The 21,726-nt window shown below is 42.9% G+C and overlaps 3 protein-coding genes across 3 annotated transcripts in view; all 3 read left to right on the top strand.

The window, feature by feature from the left end:
- rnf11a (ring finger protein 11a) overlaps window positions 1–5,453 on the top strand; it is a 5,687-nt gene extending 234 nt beyond the window's left edge. The window contains exons 1-4 of the mRNA XM_047803114.1: window positions 1–223; window positions 354–570; window positions 1,589–1,758; window positions 2,086–5,453. The exon at window positions 1–223 is cut by the window's left edge and continues 234 nt beyond it. Coding sequence (XP_047659070.1) covers window positions 472–570; window positions 1,589–1,758; window positions 2,086–2,257 — 441 coding nt within the window. The 5' untranslated portion in view covers window positions 1–223; window positions 354–471 and the 3' untranslated portion in view covers window positions 2,258–5,453. The remainder of the gene's footprint in view (window positions 224–353; window positions 571–1,588; window positions 1,759–2,085) is intronic.
- A 435-nt stretch (window positions 5,454–5,888) lies between these two features.
- get3 (guided entry of tail-anchored proteins factor 3, ATPase) lies at window positions 5,889–11,624 on the top strand. Its single transcript, XM_027178965.2, has 7 exons — window positions 5,889–6,090; window positions 7,367–7,514; window positions 8,155–8,303; window positions 8,739–8,889; window positions 9,163–9,270; window positions 9,784–9,981; window positions 10,589–11,624. The coding sequence occupies exons 1-7, from the start codon at window positions 5,948–5,950 to the stop codon at window positions 10,715–10,717; spliced, it is 1,026 nt and encodes a 341-aa protein (XP_027034766.1). The 5' UTR covers window positions 5,889–5,947; the 3' UTR covers window positions 10,718–11,624.
- A 271-nt stretch (window positions 11,625–11,895) lies between these two features.
- Window positions 11,896–21,605, top strand: best2 (bestrophin 2). Its single transcript, XM_047803116.1, has 9 exons — window positions 11,896–13,322; window positions 14,112–14,206; window positions 14,308–14,541; window positions 14,926–15,080; window positions 15,203–15,280; window positions 15,590–15,742; window positions 16,234–16,314; window positions 16,636–16,790; window positions 20,452–21,605. Exons 1-9 carry the CDS (start codon window positions 13,171–13,173, stop codon window positions 21,164–21,166), a joined length of 1,818 nt encoding a protein of 605 aa, XP_047659072.1. The 5' UTR covers window positions 11,896–13,170; the 3' UTR covers window positions 21,167–21,605.
- The last annotated feature ends 121 nt before the right edge of the window (window positions 21,606–21,726 follow it).

Genomic DNA, 21,726 nt, shown 5'->3' with positions numbered 1-21,726 from the left:
GAGAAACAGAGAGAGACAGACAGTGTGCTGTGGTCCTGACTGGTTACACAGAGAGAGAGAGAGAGAGAGAGAGAGAGAGACAGATAGTGTGCTGTGGTCCTGACTGGTTACAGAGAGAGAGAGAGAGAGACAGATAGTGTGCTGTGGTCCTGACTGGTTACAGAGAGAGAGAGACAGACAGTGTGCTGTGGTCCTGACTGGTTACAGAGAGAGAGACAGAGACAGACAGTGTGCTGTGGTCCTGACTGGTTACAGAGAGAGAGAGAGAGAGACAGACAGTGTGCTGTGGTCCTGACTGGTTACAGAGAGAGAGAGACAGACAGTGTGCTGTGGTCCTGACTGGTTACAGAGAGAGAGACAGAGACAGACAGTGTGCTGTGGTCCTGACTGGTTACAGAGACTAACCTGTTACAGACAGACAGTAAAGTTGTGTTTTATACGGAGTTTATTTATCACCTCCTGTTCGGCTCGATGGGGAACTGTCTCAGCTCTCAGAGTGCTGATGATCTATCACCTCTTAATGAGTCTGAGGGAGCAAGTTTACCAGGAGAACCTCCACCTCCCTATCAGGTACACACACACACACACACACACACACACACACACACACACACACACACACACACACACACAGTCCTTACACAAACACAGTCCACACACACACACACACACACAGTCTATACACACACACACACACACACACACACACACACAGTCTATACACACACACACACACACACACACACACTCCTTACACAAACACAGTCCATACACACACACATACACACACACTCACAGTCCATACACACACACACAGTCTATATATACACATACAGGCACACACAGTCTATACACACATACAGACACTCACACACACTCACAGTCCATACACAAACACAGTCCATACACACACACACACAAACACACAGTCTATACACACATACAGACACTCACACACACTCACAGTCCATATGCAAACACAGTCCATACACACACAGTCCACTCACACACACTCACAGTCCATACACAAACACAGTCCACACACACACACACACACACACACACACACACACACACACACACACACACACAGTCCATACACACAAGCACACACACAGTCCATATACACACACACACTCACCATACACATACACACACTATATTTATACAAAATTCTATTTTTTATATACATAATACGTGAGATTCTCGTGTAGGCTGTGAATAACGAGGACAGCTAGTGTTTTCCGCTCCGTATAATTAGAAAGTAAGGTTCCGCTCTGCTCTGCTTGGCATTTGCAGAGGCTTAGACTCTGTGAGAGACCTTTAATCCTGGCAGGCTAATGTTTCTGTAGCCTCCATTACCAAGCAACAAGATCAGCTGTGGAATTTGGTATTTGGGGAGTGAAGAGCGTTGTCAGTATACCAGTCAATTTACTGCTCATGTAAACGGAGGAGAGTTTTTAACTTTCTGGATTCTTTTTTATCCGTTACTTTTGCACATTCCTGTATTAAATAGTTAGATTTAAACCTTTACGTGTACAGTAATGTAGTGTGTGTGTGTGTGTGTGTGTGTGTGTGTGACATGCAGGAGCATGTGCAGGTGCCTGTGTACCACCCCACACCCAGTCAGACCCGTCTGGCCACGCAGCTGACGGAGGAGGAGCAGGTACGGATCGCTCAGCGCATCGGCCTCATCCAGCACCTCCCACGCGGCATCTTCAACCCGGGATCCGAACCTGCTGACAAGAAGATCAAAGAGTCTGTACCACCACAGTAACCACCACAAGCACCGCGTCTACCAACACAACCACAAGCACTGCGACTTCCACCCTAATTACAGCATCCACAACCACAGCAATCACCACAATTACCACCACAACCACAACCAGTGCACCCACCACCCTGACCATTAACCCAACCACATTTCCCACCACCACAATCACAATAATAACCAAAACATCCACTACAACACTGCGACCATGACACGACCACACACAAGCGATTCATGATGTATTATCCTTCTGTATCCTTGTAGAGTGTAATCTGTGTGTGTGTGTGTGTGTGTGTGTGTGTTTCTTTTCCCAGGTGTGTGATCTGCATGCTTGACTTTGAGTACGGAGACCCGATCCGGTTTCTGCCGTGCATGCACATCTACCATGTGGACTGTATCGACGCTTGGCTCATGCGCTCCTTCACCTGCCCCTCCTGCATGGAGCCGGTGGACGCCGCGCTGCTCTCCTCCTACGAGACCAACTGAGCCGCGCTCGCTACCACCAAGACGCGTCAGCACCAGGAGCATGCCAATCGAGTCAGCTTTGGGTCACAGGGGGGTGGGAGGGGTGTGTGTGTGAGTGTGTGTGTGAAGAAACGAGTGTTGGTCTGAGGAACCGCTGACCAAACTGGCATGGGGACGAATGCAGGCCTCGTTATGATCATTTCTTGGCCGAATCTTTACATTTAAATCCAGTCGATTAAAAATGCGATCACTTTATTAAACCCTTTTCTTTTCAAAATGTGCAATACACACGAGGAGGAAGAAACCTACCGTGTTTGATTGAGCCTCTCTTCACTAACATTGACGCTGCTGGTGTCTCACGTCCTGCTGAAGCACAGAGTTCTCGAATCAGAGACAGACTGGAAATGTGAGAAGTGAAAGCGGCGTGTCCGACATGTCCGTCTAAAGTTTGTCCTTAACGCACCTCGTTAACCTCGGCAGATCGTTAACAAGCTGAAATAAGAACACAAACAGAACCGAAATAGGAAATACCAAGTTTTTTTTAGTGCTCTTCATAAATTTATTATTAAAACTTTAATTTCATATTAATGTAGAAAAACTGTGATACTGTTGTACATGTCATGCAGTGCAGATGTCTGATCTTTGTTCATTCCAGGCTTGATTTTTTTTTCTGTCCCTGAAATTGGCTCCGCCCCATCCCATAGAGAACTGCTCAGCCACTTTTTTATTTTTGGGGCTAAAATTGATAAAGACGTCTTAGTGTTTGTATTATAAATGTAAAATCACTTTTCATGCAGCAGAGGGCGCTGAAAACTTCAAAACGCACCTTTAAAATACACAAATGCACCATGTAAATAGGAGCTTGTCGTGCCAGGAGTGTTGCCAGATTGGGCACGATCACTCTTTTAATGTTCGTTCTGGTGAGTCCTTGCTGTATATTTTTTTTTTTTTTTTTTTTTTTTTTTTTTATAAACCCCTCAGTGAAGCTCATCGAGCAGATAGTTATGTTTAGATTAGACGTTGGTGTGTTTTGTTTTATCGTGGAACTCGGTTCCTGTGCTGCTGTTTTCTTCTTTCGCTCTCGGGTTGCCAGATGCTGTTTCTTATTTTTGTGCCAAATCTGAGATTTCAAATCAGAGTAATAAAAATGAAACCATTAAAAAAAGGACATCTCACTCCGAATCTCCTTTGAATATTTTCTGCCTTACTTAATGACAATGTACATAAAGCTCTATCCACTTGGTTGTGAACCTTCACCTTCAGTCGGGTGTGTTTTTGTCACGCGTGTTTGAGCGTCACACCGAGAGTCAGACGTTCGGACGATACGATCGTGTATGTACGCTTTTCTGTACTTGCTTGTAAAGAGCTGAAGATTTAACGTGATCCTTCTTTCTCCCTTTTTGTCTTTTGTATTTTGAAAGAGAGAAAAAGATTCTCGGTTTTGATACGGCTCGATGTAGCGTCTCTTCGATCTTCGGCATAAAGAAAAATAAATTGGCTGTTCTGTTCTGTGTCACACGGTGAGACGTCTAATCTGAAAGAGAGAGGATTTCTCACGACTTCTTGTGTAGCGCTAAAATGAGTTCAGTTCGTTGTACTGCTCAGTGACTGAGTGAGCGCTGAGTACACAAAACGGGCTTTATTTACTCTTGTCCTGTGCTAACCGGATCCTTATAAAAAATAAAAAAACCACCATTTTCATTTCTGACCACTTCAGATTTTTTATGTTCACGATCTCAACAGATTTTTTTGCAGCGGAAATGTTTCGTACTTTTAATTTTTTCTCTGATTATTTATGTAGTAATCGTGTAGTTTACAGTTATTAGACTGTTTCTTTCTTGAGAAACTGTTTAGTTTCTTTAACGATCGCAGCTGGTTGTGTTTTCATGGGGGGGAAAAACAGATCATTGATTGTTGTCGTTATCTTTGGGGAAATGTTTTGAAGCGGTCGATTTTGTTGTGTCGAGAAATTGTTTTGTTTGTTCGAGATTTTGAAATGCTGTGTTGTTGTTGTCTCGAAAGCGATGCTTAAGAAAACATTGCTTTCTGAAAGTGTCAAAGAATTTTGTTGTCTGTGGAAAAGGTTTGATTCTAACAAGGTCTCAGATTGTTGTTGCGGGAAAATAACGTTTTATTTTTCGAGATCTAAGATGGCGTTTTCTTAACGAAAATATTTTATTTTCTCAAAATCCCAGACAAATCTATTTTTATCTATGGGAAATATTATTATTATTATTATTATTATTATTATTATTATTATTATTATTATTATTGAGATCTCAGATAATTAGTTTCTTATTATTAGTTTGTTGCGGCCAGATGTTTTGCCACTCGCATGGTTGTGGTCATTTCTCTATTTCGTCCTTCAAGACTCTCATCATCCTGTCTGCAAAAATAATCTTTAGTTCGTTCAGGATCTCTGATTGTTGTGTATGTTTTCATTCAGGATTTGAGCTTGAGGTTTTAATCAATCTCACGTTTTCTGGAAAGTGTTTGCTTCTTTTTAAGATCCCAGTTTGTGGTATTTTGTTCTCAGACATCGTGGCTTTATCTCTAGTTGATGACAAAATAAGCTACTGATAAATTGTTAGCACAGGAGAAGTTAGTAACTAAGGTTTGCGAATCATTCTGATGTGAACATACTGATGATAAGAACATTTTTGAAAGGAAGCGTCCACAGATATGATTCTGTCTCATGACATGAGCAGATGATGCGTTAACAGAAATCTGTCTGTTTGCTTTAACATAGCCGAAGACAGATTGTTTTTGTTTTAATAGGTCGCTTGTACAACATTTCAAGTTATCTGGAGTTGAGTAGTGTTTAGAAATCTAGCTCTCGTACACACTTTTCTCTTTTTTCAATGCAAAATGAAAAAAATAGTGATTTCAACTCATGTGAAGTACAATCTTTTTTTTTTTTTAGGAAACAATATATGACATGATTTGATTCCAAGTTTGCTTCAGTAAGGTGAAGTTCTGAATCTGGGCTGCTAGATTGTGTGTGTGTGTGTGTGTGTGTGTGTGTGTGTGAGAGAGAGAGAGAGAGAGTGTGTGTGTGTGTGTGAGAGAGAGAGAGTGAGAGAGTGTGTGTGTGCGCGTGTGTTTTGTACATGTACAATGATGGCACAGCTTTTAGGAATATGTAAAGATGAAGAAGATGATGATGATGATAAATGAACATACAATTAACTAAATAAATAAAGAGAAATTCTTCCAAGTACTTATTTTTGACTTTATTCATGACTTCGTGTGTGACTTAATATTCGGTGTTTGTTTGTTTGTATTTATATCTACATTTATTGATTTTTTTTTAAATACGGTCAAATTTCATGTTCTAGAATATTCTCCAACCCTTCGCTCTCAAACCATTTGGTCTGGTCCAAAACGCTTGAGTCATCGGTTCAATTTCAAACGGTTTCCCTGGTTTAAATAAGTACCCTATATAGGCGTTTCATGGCGATACATGACCCCCTACGTAGTGTACAAAAGTAGGAAGGAGGAAGTCATTTGGAATTCAGCCAATAATTTTGTCCCGAGGACTTCCGTGTCAACTAAACGCTCTGAGACGCCATTTTGGATCTAATATTCCATGTCGTCACTCTTTCAACTTGAACGCAAATTGAGCCAAAATGGCGTCGTTTTCCGTATAGACCGCTTTATATTTTCCTTCTTTTTAAAACATGGTACAATCCGAACTGTATCGTTACCAAGATGGCAGCTTCGTTAGAAGACGAATTTGAAGATGCACCTGATGTAGAGCCTCTAGAGCCGACGTTAAAAAACATAATAGAGCAAAAATCACTGAAGTGGATTTTTGTAGGTGGGAAAGGAGGCGTTGGGAAAACGACATGCAGGTAATTTTAGTGTAGACGTTGAGTTTGGAACTACAGCTAACCGGCTAAAGTTAGCTGTCTAACCGTTTTAGTATGTAGCTCGAGCTAATGAAGCTAACTAGCTAATATAGTCCTTATAAAATGGTTAAAAATGTACATAATGTCTTATTAATAAACTGTGTCAGGCTTCAGGAAGTTTTTATTTTTTTATAATTCTCATTAACTAAACAGTTAATGTCTGACATTAATGAATGAATGGATGAATTATGAAAAAAAAAAAAATATATATATATATATATATATATATATATATATATATATATATATATGTATGTGTGTATAATGTGTGTGTGTAGCATCTTCAATCACCTGGCTAGTTAACTGACAGGTTTCCGGGCTTTAAGTTTGTACTTCATTATAATATCAGACAGATCGAGCTCCATGTTTGTCTTTTTAACAAAAGTCAAGAAGCTTTTATTGTCATTTCAACCATATAAACTGTTGCAGTACACAGTGAAATGAGGCAAAGTTTCTCCAGGATCATGAAGCTACATAACACAAAGACAGAGCTATAAGGACTTAAGTAAGTTAGTCCTACATACATAAAGTGTGTCCTGGTGCAAACAGTGCAGGTCACTGAGCTCCACACTGTGTTATGAATGGACTTCAGGATTTTAACCATTCAGCTCAGGAGCTTTAAGAACAAATCAAATAAAAATGTTATTTGTCACATACAGATACGTACGACACCAGTCTGTCTGGTATTCAAGCATTAAAAAAAGGAATGGAATTAAGGATAAAAATAAAACCAAAAGGAGGTAGATAAATAAAAATTATAAACTGTATATAAATAAAAAGTATAAACTATATAAAATATATGTGAAAATATATGTATATACATAGATGCGTATGGTAGATATTTGCAGTACAAATTAAAACGATTCCGTGATTGTCCTTAAAGTGTCCATGTGCAGTATGGTGTGTATAAAGTGGCACTGTGCTGTGACAGTAAAGAGTTAAAGTGACGGTCAAGAGTTAACGTGACGGTCCGGAGTTAACGTGACGGTCCGGAGTTAACGTGACGGTCAAGAGTTAAAGTGACGGTCCGGAGTTAAAGTGTCATAGTACAATAAAAGGTTGCGCAGATGTAGTGAGAGGTCCAGTACTAGACCTGCGAAAAGGCCATTCAAAGTTTGAAAGAGGAAACACCCAGAAACAGACCTGGGTTTCATTACAGGTGTTTATTTATAGCATGAGCTGTAACATCTTTTCTTTTTCTGTCACACTTGTTTTGCAGCTGCAGTTTGGCCGTGCAGTTATCCACGGTCAGGGAGAGCGTCCTCATCATCTCCACTGACCCGGCACACAACATCTCAGACGCCTTCGACCAGAAGTTCTCCAAAGTTCCCACCAAAGTGAAGGGCTACGATAACCTCTTTGCTATGGTCAGCTCTGTCTCTGCACACCGAACTCTTTCTGTTACAGTTTTCTATTTCCTTCAACATCTTTTTTTTTTTTTTTTCCCCAAAAATCTTTTCAGGGTGTCCTGTTTCATGTTTTCATCTCACCCCAAATGATCATGAGCAAAACCTTGGATGCTTTTGTTTGTTTGTTTGTTTGTTTGTTTGTTTGTTTTGTACAGTGCGTTATGGTGGATTGACTCCTTTTTATTTTGTCGTCTTTAGAAGCACTAGCACTATTTCTCAGACCTTTATATATGTAAACATCTTGTCTCTTGTAGGATGATGAAGGCTTTATTTAAATCAAACAATTTTTAGCTGAAAAGTTTTCTCTCCAATACAGATGTTTATTCCAACTGTTCTACTAAATGGTGTACAATTATGTAAAATTAAATGTGCAGTGTTTATTGTACACTAACATCTCTCTCTTTCACCCTCTCTCTCTCTCTTTCTCCCTCTCTCTCTTTCACCCTCTCTCTTTCTCCCTCTCTCTCTTTCACCCTCTCTCTCTCTCTTTCTCCCTCTCTCTCTTTCACCCTCTCCCTCTCTCTTTCACCCTCTCTCTCTCTCTCTCTCTCTCTCTCTCTCTCTCTCTCTCTCTCTCTCTCTCCCTCTCTATCTGCAGGAGATTGACCCGAGTCTGGGTGTGGCTGAGCTACCAGATGAGTTCTTTGAAGAGGACAACATGCTGAGTATGGGCAAGAAGATGATGCAGGAGGCCATGAGCGCTTTCCCTGGTATTGATGAGGCCATGAGCTACGCCGAGGTCATGAGGTCGGAGGCTACGTCCATCTGTGGCTCTTTCTAGTGAACATATATATGTTATATATATGTTGTATATATGTTATTTATATGTTATATATATATATATATTTGTTATTTAGCAGAATGAAAAATGAACAGAACTCCAGCACAAATTCATAACGTGTCTAATCACCGAATTGAATCTTATTTTTTATAGAAATTAATATATTTTTTTACATTTTACTGTGAATTATATTTTGTTTGTTTATTATGTATATAAGTTTAAGTCCGATTGATTAAAGTTAATTGTGTTTTATGTTTCTCTCTCTCTCTCTCGCTCTCCCCTCTCACTCTCTTCTCTCTCTCTCACCCTCCCCTCTTGCTCTCTTTCTTCTCTCTCTCTCTCTCTCTCTCTCTCTCTCTCTCTCTCTCTCACACTCTCTCTCTCTCACTCTCTCACTGCAGGTTAGTAAAAGGCATGAACTTCTCCGTGGTGGTTTTTGACACAGCACCTACAGGCCACACGCTGCGGCTGCTCAACTTCCCCACCATCGTGGAGCGAGGCCTGGGTCGCCTCATGCAGATCAAGAACCAAATCAGCCCCTTCATCTCTCAGGTCTGCTGCACTGCATGCTGGGAGACACAGATTAACCTGTCAGAGCCTAGAAATATTACAGTGACTGCGTTAAGGATTCTATTTTAAAGACTCATTAAGAAATCTTAAATCTAATGCTCAATGTGAACAGAAGGGTCAGTAAAGGTCAGGAATAATAATGATGCCCGTGTGGTTAAGGAGTGTTTAAACATCGTACTTTATTAATATTTCATTTGGTGGTCTAATCTGAGGTGTGTGTGTGTGTGTGTTTGTGTGTTTGTTCTCTCGCTGTAGATGTGTAACATGCTGGGGCTGGGTGATATGAACGCAGATCAGCTGGCGTCCAAGCTGGAGGAGACACTTCCTGTCATCCGCTCCGTCAGCGAGCAGTTTAAAGACCCGGTGAGCCGCAGCACATCATACTGGACACCTGGTCACTGTGTGTTCAGTTACATGATGGAACCGTCTTTAATGAACACACACACACACACAGAGCCGAACAGACACCAGATTTTATACCTAAAATGGCAAAATAAATGTAAACTATACCTCAATAAAATTTCCAGCTTGGTGTCAGTGAATCAGAGTAAAGATTCACACCTCATTCTTATAATCAGTAGCTTTTGTGCTTTAGATCTGAATTTTATAATAATATTTTGTCTGTATATGTCGGTTGTGGAGGATGATGTCAAAAATGGTTGTTACTGGGTTGTCAAATGATTTGATGAGAAAAAAAAATGAAATATGAATTTTTCCAGAAGATGATTTTAGGTATAAATGTTTGTCATTTATTTACAGAAATGTTTATATATTTTGAAATGAACATGCCTGGTTCAGCCACAGAGGAACAGATTTATTTTACATTAATTTCTTGTTTTTCTAACCCGTTTTGTGTCTCCCCCCCCCCCGAAACAGGAGCAGACGACGTTCATCTGTGTGTGCATCGCCGAGTTCCTGTCCCTGTACGAGACGGAGCGTCTGATCCAGGAGCTGGCCAAGTGCCGCATCGACACACACAACATCATCGTCAACCAGCTGGTGTTTCCTGATGCCGAGAGACCCTGCAAGATGTGTGAGGCCAGACACAAGATCCAGTCCAAGTACCTCGACCAGGTGAGTGTGTGACGTGCACAAGGAGTGTAAGATCTGATGTCATGCGTTTTTTTTGTATTTTTTTTTTCTTTCTTTAATGATTCCTAATTTTCTGTCCCACTAAATAGAATTTCTATTCACTTTCACGCTCGTGCACGGGCACATAAACCTGACCGATCATCCACAAAACGTTCCATAAATATCTCTGAGACCTTCTTATAATACGACCGTCATCCACCTGGGTGGTACCGATAATCGTAAACATCAGGAGGCGGAGCTTAAAGGGCTTCCTTAAAGACACCTTGCTGGTTTAAAGTGAAGACTGAAGATACGCCCGGTTGTGTCATGGCGTTTGTCAAAAACATTTGCGTTTAACTTCAACGATGATGACATTATTTTGTGTTCAAACGAATTAAATGTTAATTAAAACAAATTAAGATCAGCTTATTATAGCGATCAGGAAGTTAACGATTTGTCCTCATTCTATTCCACATCTTTCTTTAATTTGCACTGCGCATAAACAACGTAAACAAAATGTAAGTGACATCACTGTGTGTGTGTCTGTGTGTCTGTGTGTGTGTGTGTGTGTGTGTGTGTGTCTGTCTGTCTGTGTGTGTGTCTGTTTCAGATGGAGGACCTGTATGAGGATTTCCACATCGTCAAACTGCCTCTACTGCCTCACGAGGTACGAGGAGCAGACAAAGTCAACACGTTTTCCAAACTACTCCTGGAGCCCTATAATCCCCCCAACAAGTGACTTACCTTACCTGAAACACACACACACATCTACACAACCACATTCTGCTCCTCACTGGTCCATTAACCCTCTCAGTCCCCACAGCAACACATCTTCGTCAACATGCTCATAATCAACAGATCTGGAAAGATTTATAGTGAAAAAGGATCGCAACACTAAACACCTGTGTGTGTCTCTCTCTCTCTCCTTCATGCGGTTTATTTTACTCACGGTCATTCCTCATTTTTCTCCGTTAAATAGAACCGAGTGATTGCTTTATTGTGTGTTGGTGATTAATGTGTAAAAAGGTATAAAACCGTTTGAAAGGTCTGATCAGTGACTAAGAATGTACTTGATGTTTTGAATCAGATTATTTGAACACCACCTCTGTTCGTCTCTCGTATCCCCTCGTCGTGTTCAAGTTCCACTAGTTGGCCAGAATCAGAATCAGATTTATTGACACAAGGAATTTGGTTCCAGCAGTTTGTGACTCTGAAAGGTGCAGACACAAATAACACAATACTATACTTTACCAGAGCTGTAGCTGAACTCCTAAACCCCACATTCACGGTCGTTTATTCAGTAAAGAGATGCAGTACTTGTAACGATCGCATTAAAGTTTACTTGAGGTTGACTTTCAGTAGCTACAAGTAACTGTGCGAAAAATATTTATGATGTAAAAAAAAAATGTATCTAAATTCCTCAGATTTGTTTTACTTATTTAGTTTGGTTCTGCTCACTTTATGTAAATGCCCTTGAACGGTAATGAGGATATGTAAATGAGAAGCTGCGTCTCATCCATGTATCGCTCCTGTTTACCTTCTTGGCATATTTTTGGTGACATTGTCCTCTCAGCGAAGGAGATCTCTTTGTAATTATTGTGTACGAACAGTGTGATCATGACGGATAATTATACAGAGTAATGCTCGACAGTATTTGTGTTTGGTTTATCTGAACCCCACCACCCCATCCCCCTCTTTGTTCTTGCTCTCTCTCTTTCTCTCTCTCTCTTTTTCTTTCTCTCTCTCTCTCTCTCTCTCTCCCTCTCTCTCTCTCTCTCTCTCTCTCAGCTCTTGTGGAGAAACATCAGTATTTTTCTTCTCATTCCCACAAATCTGTTTATTTGGATTGTGTGAACACGAATTAGAAAAGTATTTGGAAATAATTTCAAAATGTCTGGAGTGACACAGTTTTGTTTTGTCTGCCTCTGCACACTGACAGTAACATAATTCAAAGATATTTTAATCACACAAGCTAAAATACCTCTAAGCAATTGACTATAAGAGAGATTGTGATGTCATAAAACGTACTAGCCAATCAGGTTACAGTATGCAAATACTGGGCCTTACTGCACAACAGTATCTCTTTGAGTAAACATGCTGTAAATAGCAGATCATCCCAGAGTCTTAAACATCCACAGTTATGTTGATTTCACCTGTCTAAAGTGCACCATGTCTAAAGCACAAGGTCTGCTATGTAGTTTAAGAGGTGGGAAGAAAGATTGCAAGATTTGCTGAACTACAAACTAATGGGAAATGACTGGAGCAGCGGAGGCCACCTTTCATCCTATGATTATAATCTGGACAAACGAGGAACCCTGCAGTGTCGCTACAGTGCAGTGTGTTCCATCACGAGGCTCAGCGAGTATTCCTGGGGAAAAAAAATAAAGAAAATCCTGAAAGCTTCACATGTCATTCAGTATAATTTAGTCCTGTTTATGATGCAGTCATTAAGGATTTATGTGGGTTCTTGCACATTAGCTTCTTATGACACGAGTTTAAACCGTTTCCCATGAAGGGTCGAACCGTATCTCTGTAAACTGTATGATGACTGTGCATGTTGTTCATCTCTAATCCTCTCCACATACGTGAGCTGCTTCCTCACCGCTCCATCGCTTGCAATTTATCAGCCCAGACATTCATAAAGGAATCGGTTTGTTTTCAATGACTCGTTTAAGTCTTTCTTTTCATTTGAGTTACTTTAGTTGAGTCACAAAAACCCATCCTTGGGTTGTAAGTAGTTTAAATCTCACTCATTTATTGGTGACTTCCTTTTAAACTGTAACTGTAACTACTCCATGTTTTGTTTTGTTTTTTCCTCAAAGAATTGATTCAGTGAAATGACTTGTAACAAGTGTCTCAGCGGAGAGAAAGAATCGGTGCTCTGAGCAGTGGGACTCCACGTTAATGAGTTCTGTCCTGCTCATAATTAAGATTTGTCCCAGAGCTCCTGGAGCTCCAATCAGCAAAACTCTCTTATTGTCTGAGGTCGGGGCTGGAAAATTAAAATACAGACAACATGATTTTGGTTGCCTTCTTTTCTTGTTTCCTTCTGTTTTAGAATTTTGTGATAAATCAGACAGACAGAAGTCTGTAAGGAAACCCTTAAAAACTGATGTAGAACCGTATTGAATAGCACTTTCAGTTCAGCTCGGGGCCCTAGCAAAACCTCAGCAGGACGGCGTGAACCCAGAAATGACGGTAACGTATACGGCACGTGTGGCGAACGCTCGCTTCTGTGGCTTCTCCAAGCTGCTTCTGGCCTGGAAGGGGAGCATCTATAAAGTTCTCTACAAGGAGTTTCTCGCTTTTTTTGCCATGTACACCACCATCAGCATTACGTACAGGTGAGTGACCTAAATAAGCCACAATGGATGTCTCTTACTGGATCCATTAGTAGCACTCTGAGCTACTGGTTCAATGTAACAGGAGGCTGAAAAGGATCAGTTTTTAATTGTTCTAAAGCAGAATACATAAATACACAAAACTGTTTTTGAGAAAAAAAATGTTATATTCTATAGAAGCAGGGATTAACTTTTTTTTTCTAAGACTGAAAAGCATTGTTCATGACGTATGGGAATTGAAGACAGTGTGTTGGGGAATATGGGTCAATGAGTTTGGGAAATTTGGGATAATGTATGCTTGGGTACATGGGAACAGCATGGTTGAGTTATGGTTAGGGTTAAAGAATGGGAGTTTAGTAGACTAGATGGGAATCTGGGATACTGTGTTAGGAATATGGCACACTAGCTGGAAATGTATAGTGATTAGATGGTGTGTTGGTAGTTTGGAACATTAAATGGTAGTCTTGGGAATTCCGGACCCTGGATTGGAATCTAAGATAGAGTGTTGGTAGCAGAAGTGGGAGTAAGTCACACATGTGCAAGTCACAAGTAAGTCTCAAGGCATGAAAGTTAAGTCGAGTCTTTTTTTTATATTTGTCCCTCAAGTCTCAAATTTGCGACTTAAGTCCGACTCGAGTCAAGTCATATGACTTGAGTCCCCCATCTCTGGTAGTTAGATGAGAATCTAGGATAGTGTTGGGAATTTGGCCCACTTGATGGGAATTTGGGCAAAACAACTTTGTCTGTTTTGATACAAGTAGAGTTTATTGACATATACAGTATTTTTCCCAGATTTATTCTTGCAGACGAGCAGAAGAGACACTTCGAAAAGCTTTCAATTTACTGCAACCATTACTCCAGTCTCATCCCAATGTCATTCGTCTTGGGTATCAGTATCAATTCATTTCCATTTCTACACAATACAGATACTATATTGTGGATACGTTGACTTTGTACATCTACACATCCTAGCCATTAATCTGTACAGGTTTCTATGTGACCGTGATTGTGAACCGCTGGTGGAGTCAGTACACGTCCATCCCACTGCCGGACCGGGTGATGTGTGTGCTCTCGGGCGGTGTCCAGGGCGGAGACGAACACGGAAGGCTGCTGCGGCGTACGCTCATGCGCTACACCAGTCTGTCTGCTCTGCTCATCCTGCGCTCCGTCAGCACTGCTGTCTTCAAGCGCTTTCCCACCGTGGATCACGTAGTGGAGGCGGGTGAGCTGAGACGTGTAGATTAAAGCAGGTCTAATCAGGGATGGAGTTTCTGGTGTTTGATCCTCAAAATGATTTGGTTACTAGTAATTCTGTGCTGAACACATAAAAGCCTGAAATGAGATTGAATAACACAAATAATGAACCTAATCCTTAATCACTTTAATCGTTTTAAGAAATTTATTCCCATAAGCACTTGCTCTTATCTCAGAGAAATGTTTGAGGTGATCTATGCAACATTCTTTGGTTATGCCCAAGTCTTTTCTTTAGCTAACACAAACATCCAGTGTTTTATGTAACTGCGGCCTGGTTGTCAACTGGAGTGTAACTTCACACACACATACACACCTATACACACATACAATACATCTCGCTCTCTCTTTGTAGGATTTATGACACGGGAGGAGAGGAAGAAGTTTGAGAGTCTGCGTTCTCCCTATAATAAATACTGGATCCCTTGCGTGTGGTTTGTTAATCTGGCCGCCGTTGCTCGATCTGAAGGCAGAATCAAAGACAATAACACGTACAAACTGCTGATGGAGGTAAAAGCAGAAAACACAAAAGCCTTTTGATTTCTTGAAGAGTGTAAATAAAGTAGTGAGAATAGGTCTGAGGTCATACAGCACGAGTGTTATTTGTGCTGGTTCTTTGTCTTTTTGGGTAGGAGCTGAATCAGTTCAGAGAGAAATGCAGTATGCTCTTCCACTATGACATGATCAGCGTGCCTCTTGTTTACACACAGGTGAGATGTGTGTGGGTGCGTGTGTGTGAGGAAAAGGAAGAAAATAATACTTTACTACTCTAATATAAAGTGTTAGATTTGCTTGGAATTATCCACAATTAAATGTGGTGTTGGCATGTGCTGGCTGATGTCTAGTTCATTATTTATGTAAATGTACATGTACTGTTTACAGTTAAAGTACATATTAACAGCTGACTTAATCATTGACTTAACAGCTAGATACCAGCACTTAGTCTGTAATCCGTCGTCTTGTCCGTTTGTGTCCTTATTATAAAATTCCTGATTAAAACAGCTTTCACTCCACGTCAGGTGGTGACATTAGCGGTTTACAGCTTTTTCCTGGTGTGTCTGATTGGGCGTCAGTTTCTGGACACGAGTCAGGGCTACCCGGGTCACGACCTGGACCTCTATGTCCCCATCTTCACCCTGCTTCAGTTCTTCTTCTATGCTGGCTGGCTGAAGGTCAGGATCAGCGCAATGACACACACAATTCTGATACTAGCTGATACTGGTAATAGCTCTGAATACTCTGGTGATAGTTGATACTTAAAGTTTAAATGAAGAGAAAGATTTATGAGTGTTAGCATAGGGAAACTGATGTGGTGTAAGAGGATAATCAGCTTTAGGGTGGTCTCTGTAACTTTGCTTTACATCGGTGATGATTATTTTCATGTATTTTATTGTCTACTTACTGTTGTCTTATGAGAGACAGGAAGTGGATGGTCTATAATGTAAAACATAGCAAATACACACCTGAACACAGGTAACTCATGTGAACTAAAGTGAAATTAAGTTTTTATCTCTGTTCTTCAGTGGTTTGTTAAATGTCTTTTATTCCCCTCTAGTTTCAGCTCTGCTTTTAAGTGGAGCTTTGAGTCTTTTGAACAAAGCTGAAAATATCGTTCCTTAGACCAAATCCCTTCTTCAAAATCTCTCGGTGTTTGTAAATGTAGGTTGCAGAAGAGCTGATCAACCCGTTTGGTGAGGATGATGATGATTTCGAAACCAACTGGCTCATAGACAGAAACTTCCAGGTGTGTTTACATTCATCCATCCATCAATCCATCCCTCAGTCCATCCATCGATCGATTCATCAGTCCACCCATCAATCCACCCATCAGTCCATCCAGCCATACATCCATCCATCAGTCCATCCATCTATCCATCCATCCGTCCATCCATCTCTTACAATCTCTTACAAAATGTACACGCTTTCAGTAACAGCACTGCATCAGATCCAAATAATTAATAAATAATTAAGGCTCCTTGTATGAGAGCTGTATATATTCACAGTACCTTGGAGTCTTATCCAGAATGTCAGTCAAATCAAAAGAGTGTTATTCTTCACTGTCCAGGTATCGATGATGGCCGTAGATGAAATGTACGGTGATCTGCCCAAAATGGAGAGGGATCGCTACTGGAACGACTCGAACCCTCGGCCACCTTACACCGCCGCCACGCTGTTCGTCCTCCGCAAGCCCTCCTTCCAGGGCTCCACCTTTGACATGGCGTAGGTGACTCACTGCACTCTCACTGTAAGCACTGTCATTATATTACACTGTTTTACACACCCCTGTTTTACACACCCCCTCCTTGAACCGCCACCTTACTATGGTGGAGGGGTTTGCGTGCCTGAATGATCCTAGGAGCTATGTTGTCTGGGGCTTTCTGTCCCTGGTAGGGTCTCCCAAGGCAAACAGGTCCTGGGTGACGGGCCAGACAAAGAGTGGTTCAAATACCCCCTTAAGAAGAATTCGAAATCAAGGTCTGTGACATCGCCTGGTATGGCGCAACCAGGGCCCCACCCTGGAGACAGGCCCGGGGTTGGGGCTCGCATACGAGCACCTGGTGGCCGGGTCTTACCCCACGGGGCCTGGCCGGGTTCAGCCAGAAGGAGCGACGTGGGGCTGATCTCCCATGGGCCCACCACCTGCAGGAGGAACCGTAAGGGGCCGGTGCATTGTGGATTGGGTGGCAGTCGAAGGGGTTGGCCTTGGCAACCCAATCCCTGGACACGGAATCTGGCTCTAGGGACATGGAATGTCACCTCGCGTGGGGGGAGTAGCCTGAGCTGGTGCGGGAGGCTGAGATACTGACTAGAGATAGTTGGGCTCACCTCCACGCACAGCTTGGGCTCTGGAACCCAACTCCTCGAGAGAGGCTGGACTCTCTTCTACTCTGGAGTTGCCCACGGTGAGAGGAGACGGGCTGGTGTGGGCTTGCTCATAGCCCCTTAGCTCTGCCGCCATGTTTTGGAGTTTACCCCGGTGAACGAGAGGGTCGTTTCCCTGCGCCTTTGGGTTGAAGATAGGTCTCTCACTGTTATTTGTGCTTATGGGCCAAATGGCAGTGTAAAGTACCCGACCCTCTTGGCGTCTCTGGAAGGGGTGCTGGAAAGTGCTCTGACCGGGGACTCCGTCATTCTACTGGGGGACTTCAACACTCACATGGACAGTGACCCCTGGAGGGGCGTGATTGGGAGGAATGGCCTCCCCGACCTGAACCCGAGTGGTGTTTTGTTATTGGACTTCTGTGCTAGTCACAGTTTGTCCATAACGAACACCATGTTCAGGCATAAGGGTGTCCATCAGTACACGTAGCACCAGGACACCCTAGATCAGAGGTCGATGATCGACTTTGTGGTTGTTTAATCTGACATCCGGCCGTATGTCTTGGACACTCGGGTAAAGAGAGGGGTGGAGCTGTCAACTGATCACCATCTGGTGGTGAGTTGGATCCGATGGCGGTATAGGAAGTTGGACAGACTTGGCAGACCCAAATGTACTGTGAGGGTCTGCTGGGAACGTTTGGCAGAGTCTCCGGTCAGAGAGATCTTCAACTCCCACCTCCGGCAGAGCTTCAACCAGATCCTGAGGGAGGATGGAGACTTTGAGTCCGAGTGGACCATGTTCTCCACCTTCATTGTCGATGCGGCCGCTCCGAGCTGTGAAGGAGTCCTATCAAGCTTGGTTGGCTCGGGGGACTCCGGAGGCAGCTGATAGGACCCGAAGGGCCAAGCGAGCTTCAGCCCAGGTGGTTGCGGAGGTTAAAACTCGGGTCTGGGAGGAGTTTGTTGAGGCCATGGGGAAGGACTATTGGTTGGCCTCGAAGAAATTCTGGCAAACCGTCTGGTGCCTAAGGAGGGGGAAGCAATGCCCTGTACACACTGTTTACAGTGGAAGTGGGAATCTGCTGACTTCGACTGGGGGCATTCTCGGACGGTGGAAGGAGTACTTTGAGGATCTCCTTAACCCCATCAACATGTCTTCCACTAAGGAAGTAGAGGCCGAGGGCTCAGTTGTGGACTTGTCGATCCCCCAAGCTGAGGTCACTGAAGTATTTGAGAAGCTCTTCAGTGGCAATGCACCAGGGGCAGATGAGATCCGCCCCAGGTATCTCAAGTCTCTGGATGTTGTGGGGCTGTCTTGGTTGACATGCCCCTGCAATATCGCATGGCGGCTGGGGACAGTTCCTCTGGACTGGCAGAATGGGGTGGTGGTCCTTCTGTTTAAGAAGCGGGACCGGAGGGTGTGTTCCAACTATAGGGGGATCACACTCCTCAGCCTCCCCGGAAAAGTCTATGCCAAGGTACTGGAGAGAAGAATTCGGACGACAGTCGAACCTTGGATTCAGGAGGAACAATGCGGGTTTCGTCCCGGTCGTGGAACACTGGACCATCTCTATACCCTTGCCAGGTTGTTGGAGGGTTCATGGGAGTTTGCCCAACCTGTCCACATGTGTTTTGTGGATCTGGAGAAGGCATTCGACTGTGTCCCTCGTGGTGACTTGTTGGGGGTGCTATGGGAGTATTGGGTCCGGGGCCCTCTGCTAAGGGCTGTCCGATCCCTATATGACCAGAGCAGGAGTTTGGTTCGCATAGCCGGCAGTAAGTCAGACTTGTTCCTGGTGAATGTTGGACTACGGCAAGACTGGCCTTTGTCACCGGTCCTGTTCATTATTTATATGGACAGGATTTCTAGGCGCACTCGGGATGCCGGTGGGAGTCCAGTTTGGGGACCACAGGATTTTGTCTCTGCTTTTTGCAGATGATGTTGTCCTGTTGGCTTCCTCAAATCAGGACCTTCAGTGTGCACTGGGACGGTTTGTGGCTGAGTGTGAAGCGGCTTGGATGAGAATCAGCACCTCCAAGTTCAAGGCCTTGGTTCTCAGACAGAAAAGGGTGGCTTGCCCCCTTCAGGTTGGTGGAGAGCTCCTGCCTCAAGTGGTCTTGGAGTCTTGCTCACAAGTGAGGGAAGAATGGAACTGGAGATCGACAGGCGTATTGGTGTATCTTCTGAAATGATACGGTCGATATACCGGTCTGTTGTGGTGAAGAAAGAGCTGAGCCGCAAGGCAAAGCTTTCTATTTACCAGTCGATCTACGTTCCTACCCTCACCTATAATCATGAGCGAAAGGACAAGGTCCCGGATACAGGCGGCCGAAATGAGGCACTCCCTTAGAGATATGGTGAGGAGCTTGGTCACTCAGGAGGAGCTCAGAGTAGACCCGCTGCTCCTCCACATTGAGAGCAGTCAGCTGATTTGGCTTGGGCATCTGTTCCGGATGCCTCCTGGACGCCTTCCTGGGGAGGTGTTCCGGGCATGTCCAACCGGGAGGAGGCCCTGGAGAAGACCTAGGACATGCTGGAGGGCCTATGTCTCTCAGCTGACCTGGGAACGCCTCGGTATTCCCCAGGAAGAGCTGGAGGAAGTGTCTGGGAAGAGGGAAATCTGGGCATCCCTGCTTAGTCTGCTGCACCCGTGACCTGGCCCCGGATAAGCAGTAGAAAATGGATGGATGTTTTACACTCTGTAATATGTACCAACTCACAGATTGTTGTGGTTTAGTTTTTTGAAACTCTGGATATAAATAGCATCAGTTAAAGGCTTCTTAGTTCATTATTTGTAGTTTCATGCAAAATAAGCCGCATCTATCTCACTGAAAGCAATGAGTAAAATCTAAGTAAATAATGAAAAGGTTTTTCATTATTTTTGACATTTACTTAGCAAATGTTAGCTGGACTGATCTGATTGACAAACATATTCAGTAGCTAATTTTTGGTACTCTGGTGAGAGATGCTTTTTAACCATCACAAAAAACAAAAACACACAAATAACTCTCATGACGAATCCCAAACAGTTACATAAACCCATTTTTCTCCAAAATTTAGAATTCCTAAGGAAGAGATGCACTTCCAGCCGCTGGAAGAAATCAATGAAAACATGGAAGAATCCGCCACTTGCAATCAAAACCTCGCTCTGTTCAGCCGGCTCCTTGGCTCCACCCCTTCTCCCCCAAACATTGTAGGCGGAGCCTTCAGCAGAACCTCTGCTCAGCTACAGCAGTTGATGCACTCGGTCAACCCTGACTTCTCCTACTCTGACGGGGAGGAGGGGGAGGGGGGGAATTACGTCGGGAGGAACAAAGGTGCAGGAGGATCTCTGCCGTCAGGTTTAGGACACGACACCCAGAGCACCATCTGCAGCTGTGGAGGAACCTCCAATACACATCCTTCAAGCCAAGTGATAAACAGAGGACATGAGGAAGATGGGTTGAAGAAAGATGAGAATGAGAATGACTTGAAAACACAGATTTTCCCAATATTAACACGAGTGCCTAAGCAGAAAATGAGGCCAAAGCTTTCTCCGTCCACCAACACCAACCGCTCCACACCAGACCTCTTCTCCTTCCAGCCAATCAGAGATCAGGCCAAGCTCATGAACCCACCATCATCCAACAGAGTTGCATTGTCTGGTATGAAGCTCCTGAATGTTCCACCATTTCCTGAAGCACCACGCTGGTCATCTGAGGAACACAAACCTTTGCAGCGCAGCATCAGCATGGGCTCAGACGTCTACTGTTTGTCCAGCAGGGGTGAGGAATGACAGCTCGACCTTTTACTTCATGTCTTTCACAAGATTGCTACAGGTTAATGGTTCATTTCATCCAGATCAAAAATATCATTAGGAATTGGATTCGTAAGATAACAACAAAACAACAAAGTCATAGCAAATGATAAAGATTTTAGATTTAGTAAAAAATAATAATAAACAGAAAACGTTTTCAATGTTATGTTTGTATGTAGTCACCCAATACTCTGATCTTCTTTCTATATAAAAGAATAAATAACCGATTTGACAAAATATCACAATATATATAAAAAATTTCACATCCTCCATCCTCCACAAACACACACACACACACCAGTGTACTGAGTAATACCGCACACTACAAGTGATTTTGTGATTGTGTATGATTCATGGGAAGTGTCTAAAATGACTCCTCATTGCTTTCTAAAACTACTTTTAAAATGAATCAATTAACAGCTCAGAACTCACAATAAAGCAAATTATAAAGCTTTAATGCAGTGGTCAGTGTGCTGTTTATGTAGTGTAAACAGGAAAAAAGACATTCGTGTGAGGATGTTCCATTAGCACCAAAATAA

This window comes from Tachysurus fulvidraco, chromosome 18 (assembly GCF_022655615.1).
Source record: "Tachysurus fulvidraco isolate hzauxx_2018 chromosome 18, HZAU_PFXX_2.0, whole genome shotgun sequence".
NCBI classification, from domain to species: domain Eukaryota; kingdom Metazoa; phylum Chordata; class Actinopteri; order Siluriformes; family Bagridae; genus Tachysurus; species Tachysurus fulvidraco.
Note: the sequence above shows the minus strand (reverse complement) of the source record. Positions and strands in the feature narration are given on the sequence as shown.

Coding starts and splice junctions, on each gene's coding strand:
- best2 (XM_047803116.1), top strand. CDS start 13,171: ATGACGGTAACGTATACGGCACGTGTGGCGAACGCTCGCTTCTGTGGC. Junction 13,323..14,111: donor ACCATCAGCATTACGTACAG/GTGAGTGACCTA, acceptor TATTTTTCCCAG/ATTTATTCTTGCAGACGAGC. Junction 16,791..20,451: donor GGCTCCACCTTTGACATGGC/GTAGGTGACTCA, acceptor TCCAAAATTTAG/AATTCCTAAGGAAGAGATGC.
- get3 (XM_027178965.2), top strand. CDS start 5,948: ATGGCAGCTTCGTTAGAAGACGAATTTGAAGATGCACCTGATGTAGAG. Junction 6,091..7,366: donor GTTGGGAAAACGACATGCAG/GTAATTTTAGTG, acceptor CTTGTTTTGCAG/CTGCAGTTTGGCCGTGCAGT. Junction 7,515..8,154: donor ACGATAACCTCTTTGCTATG/GTCAGCTCTGTC, acceptor CTCTATCTGCAG/GAGATTGACCCGAGTCTGGG.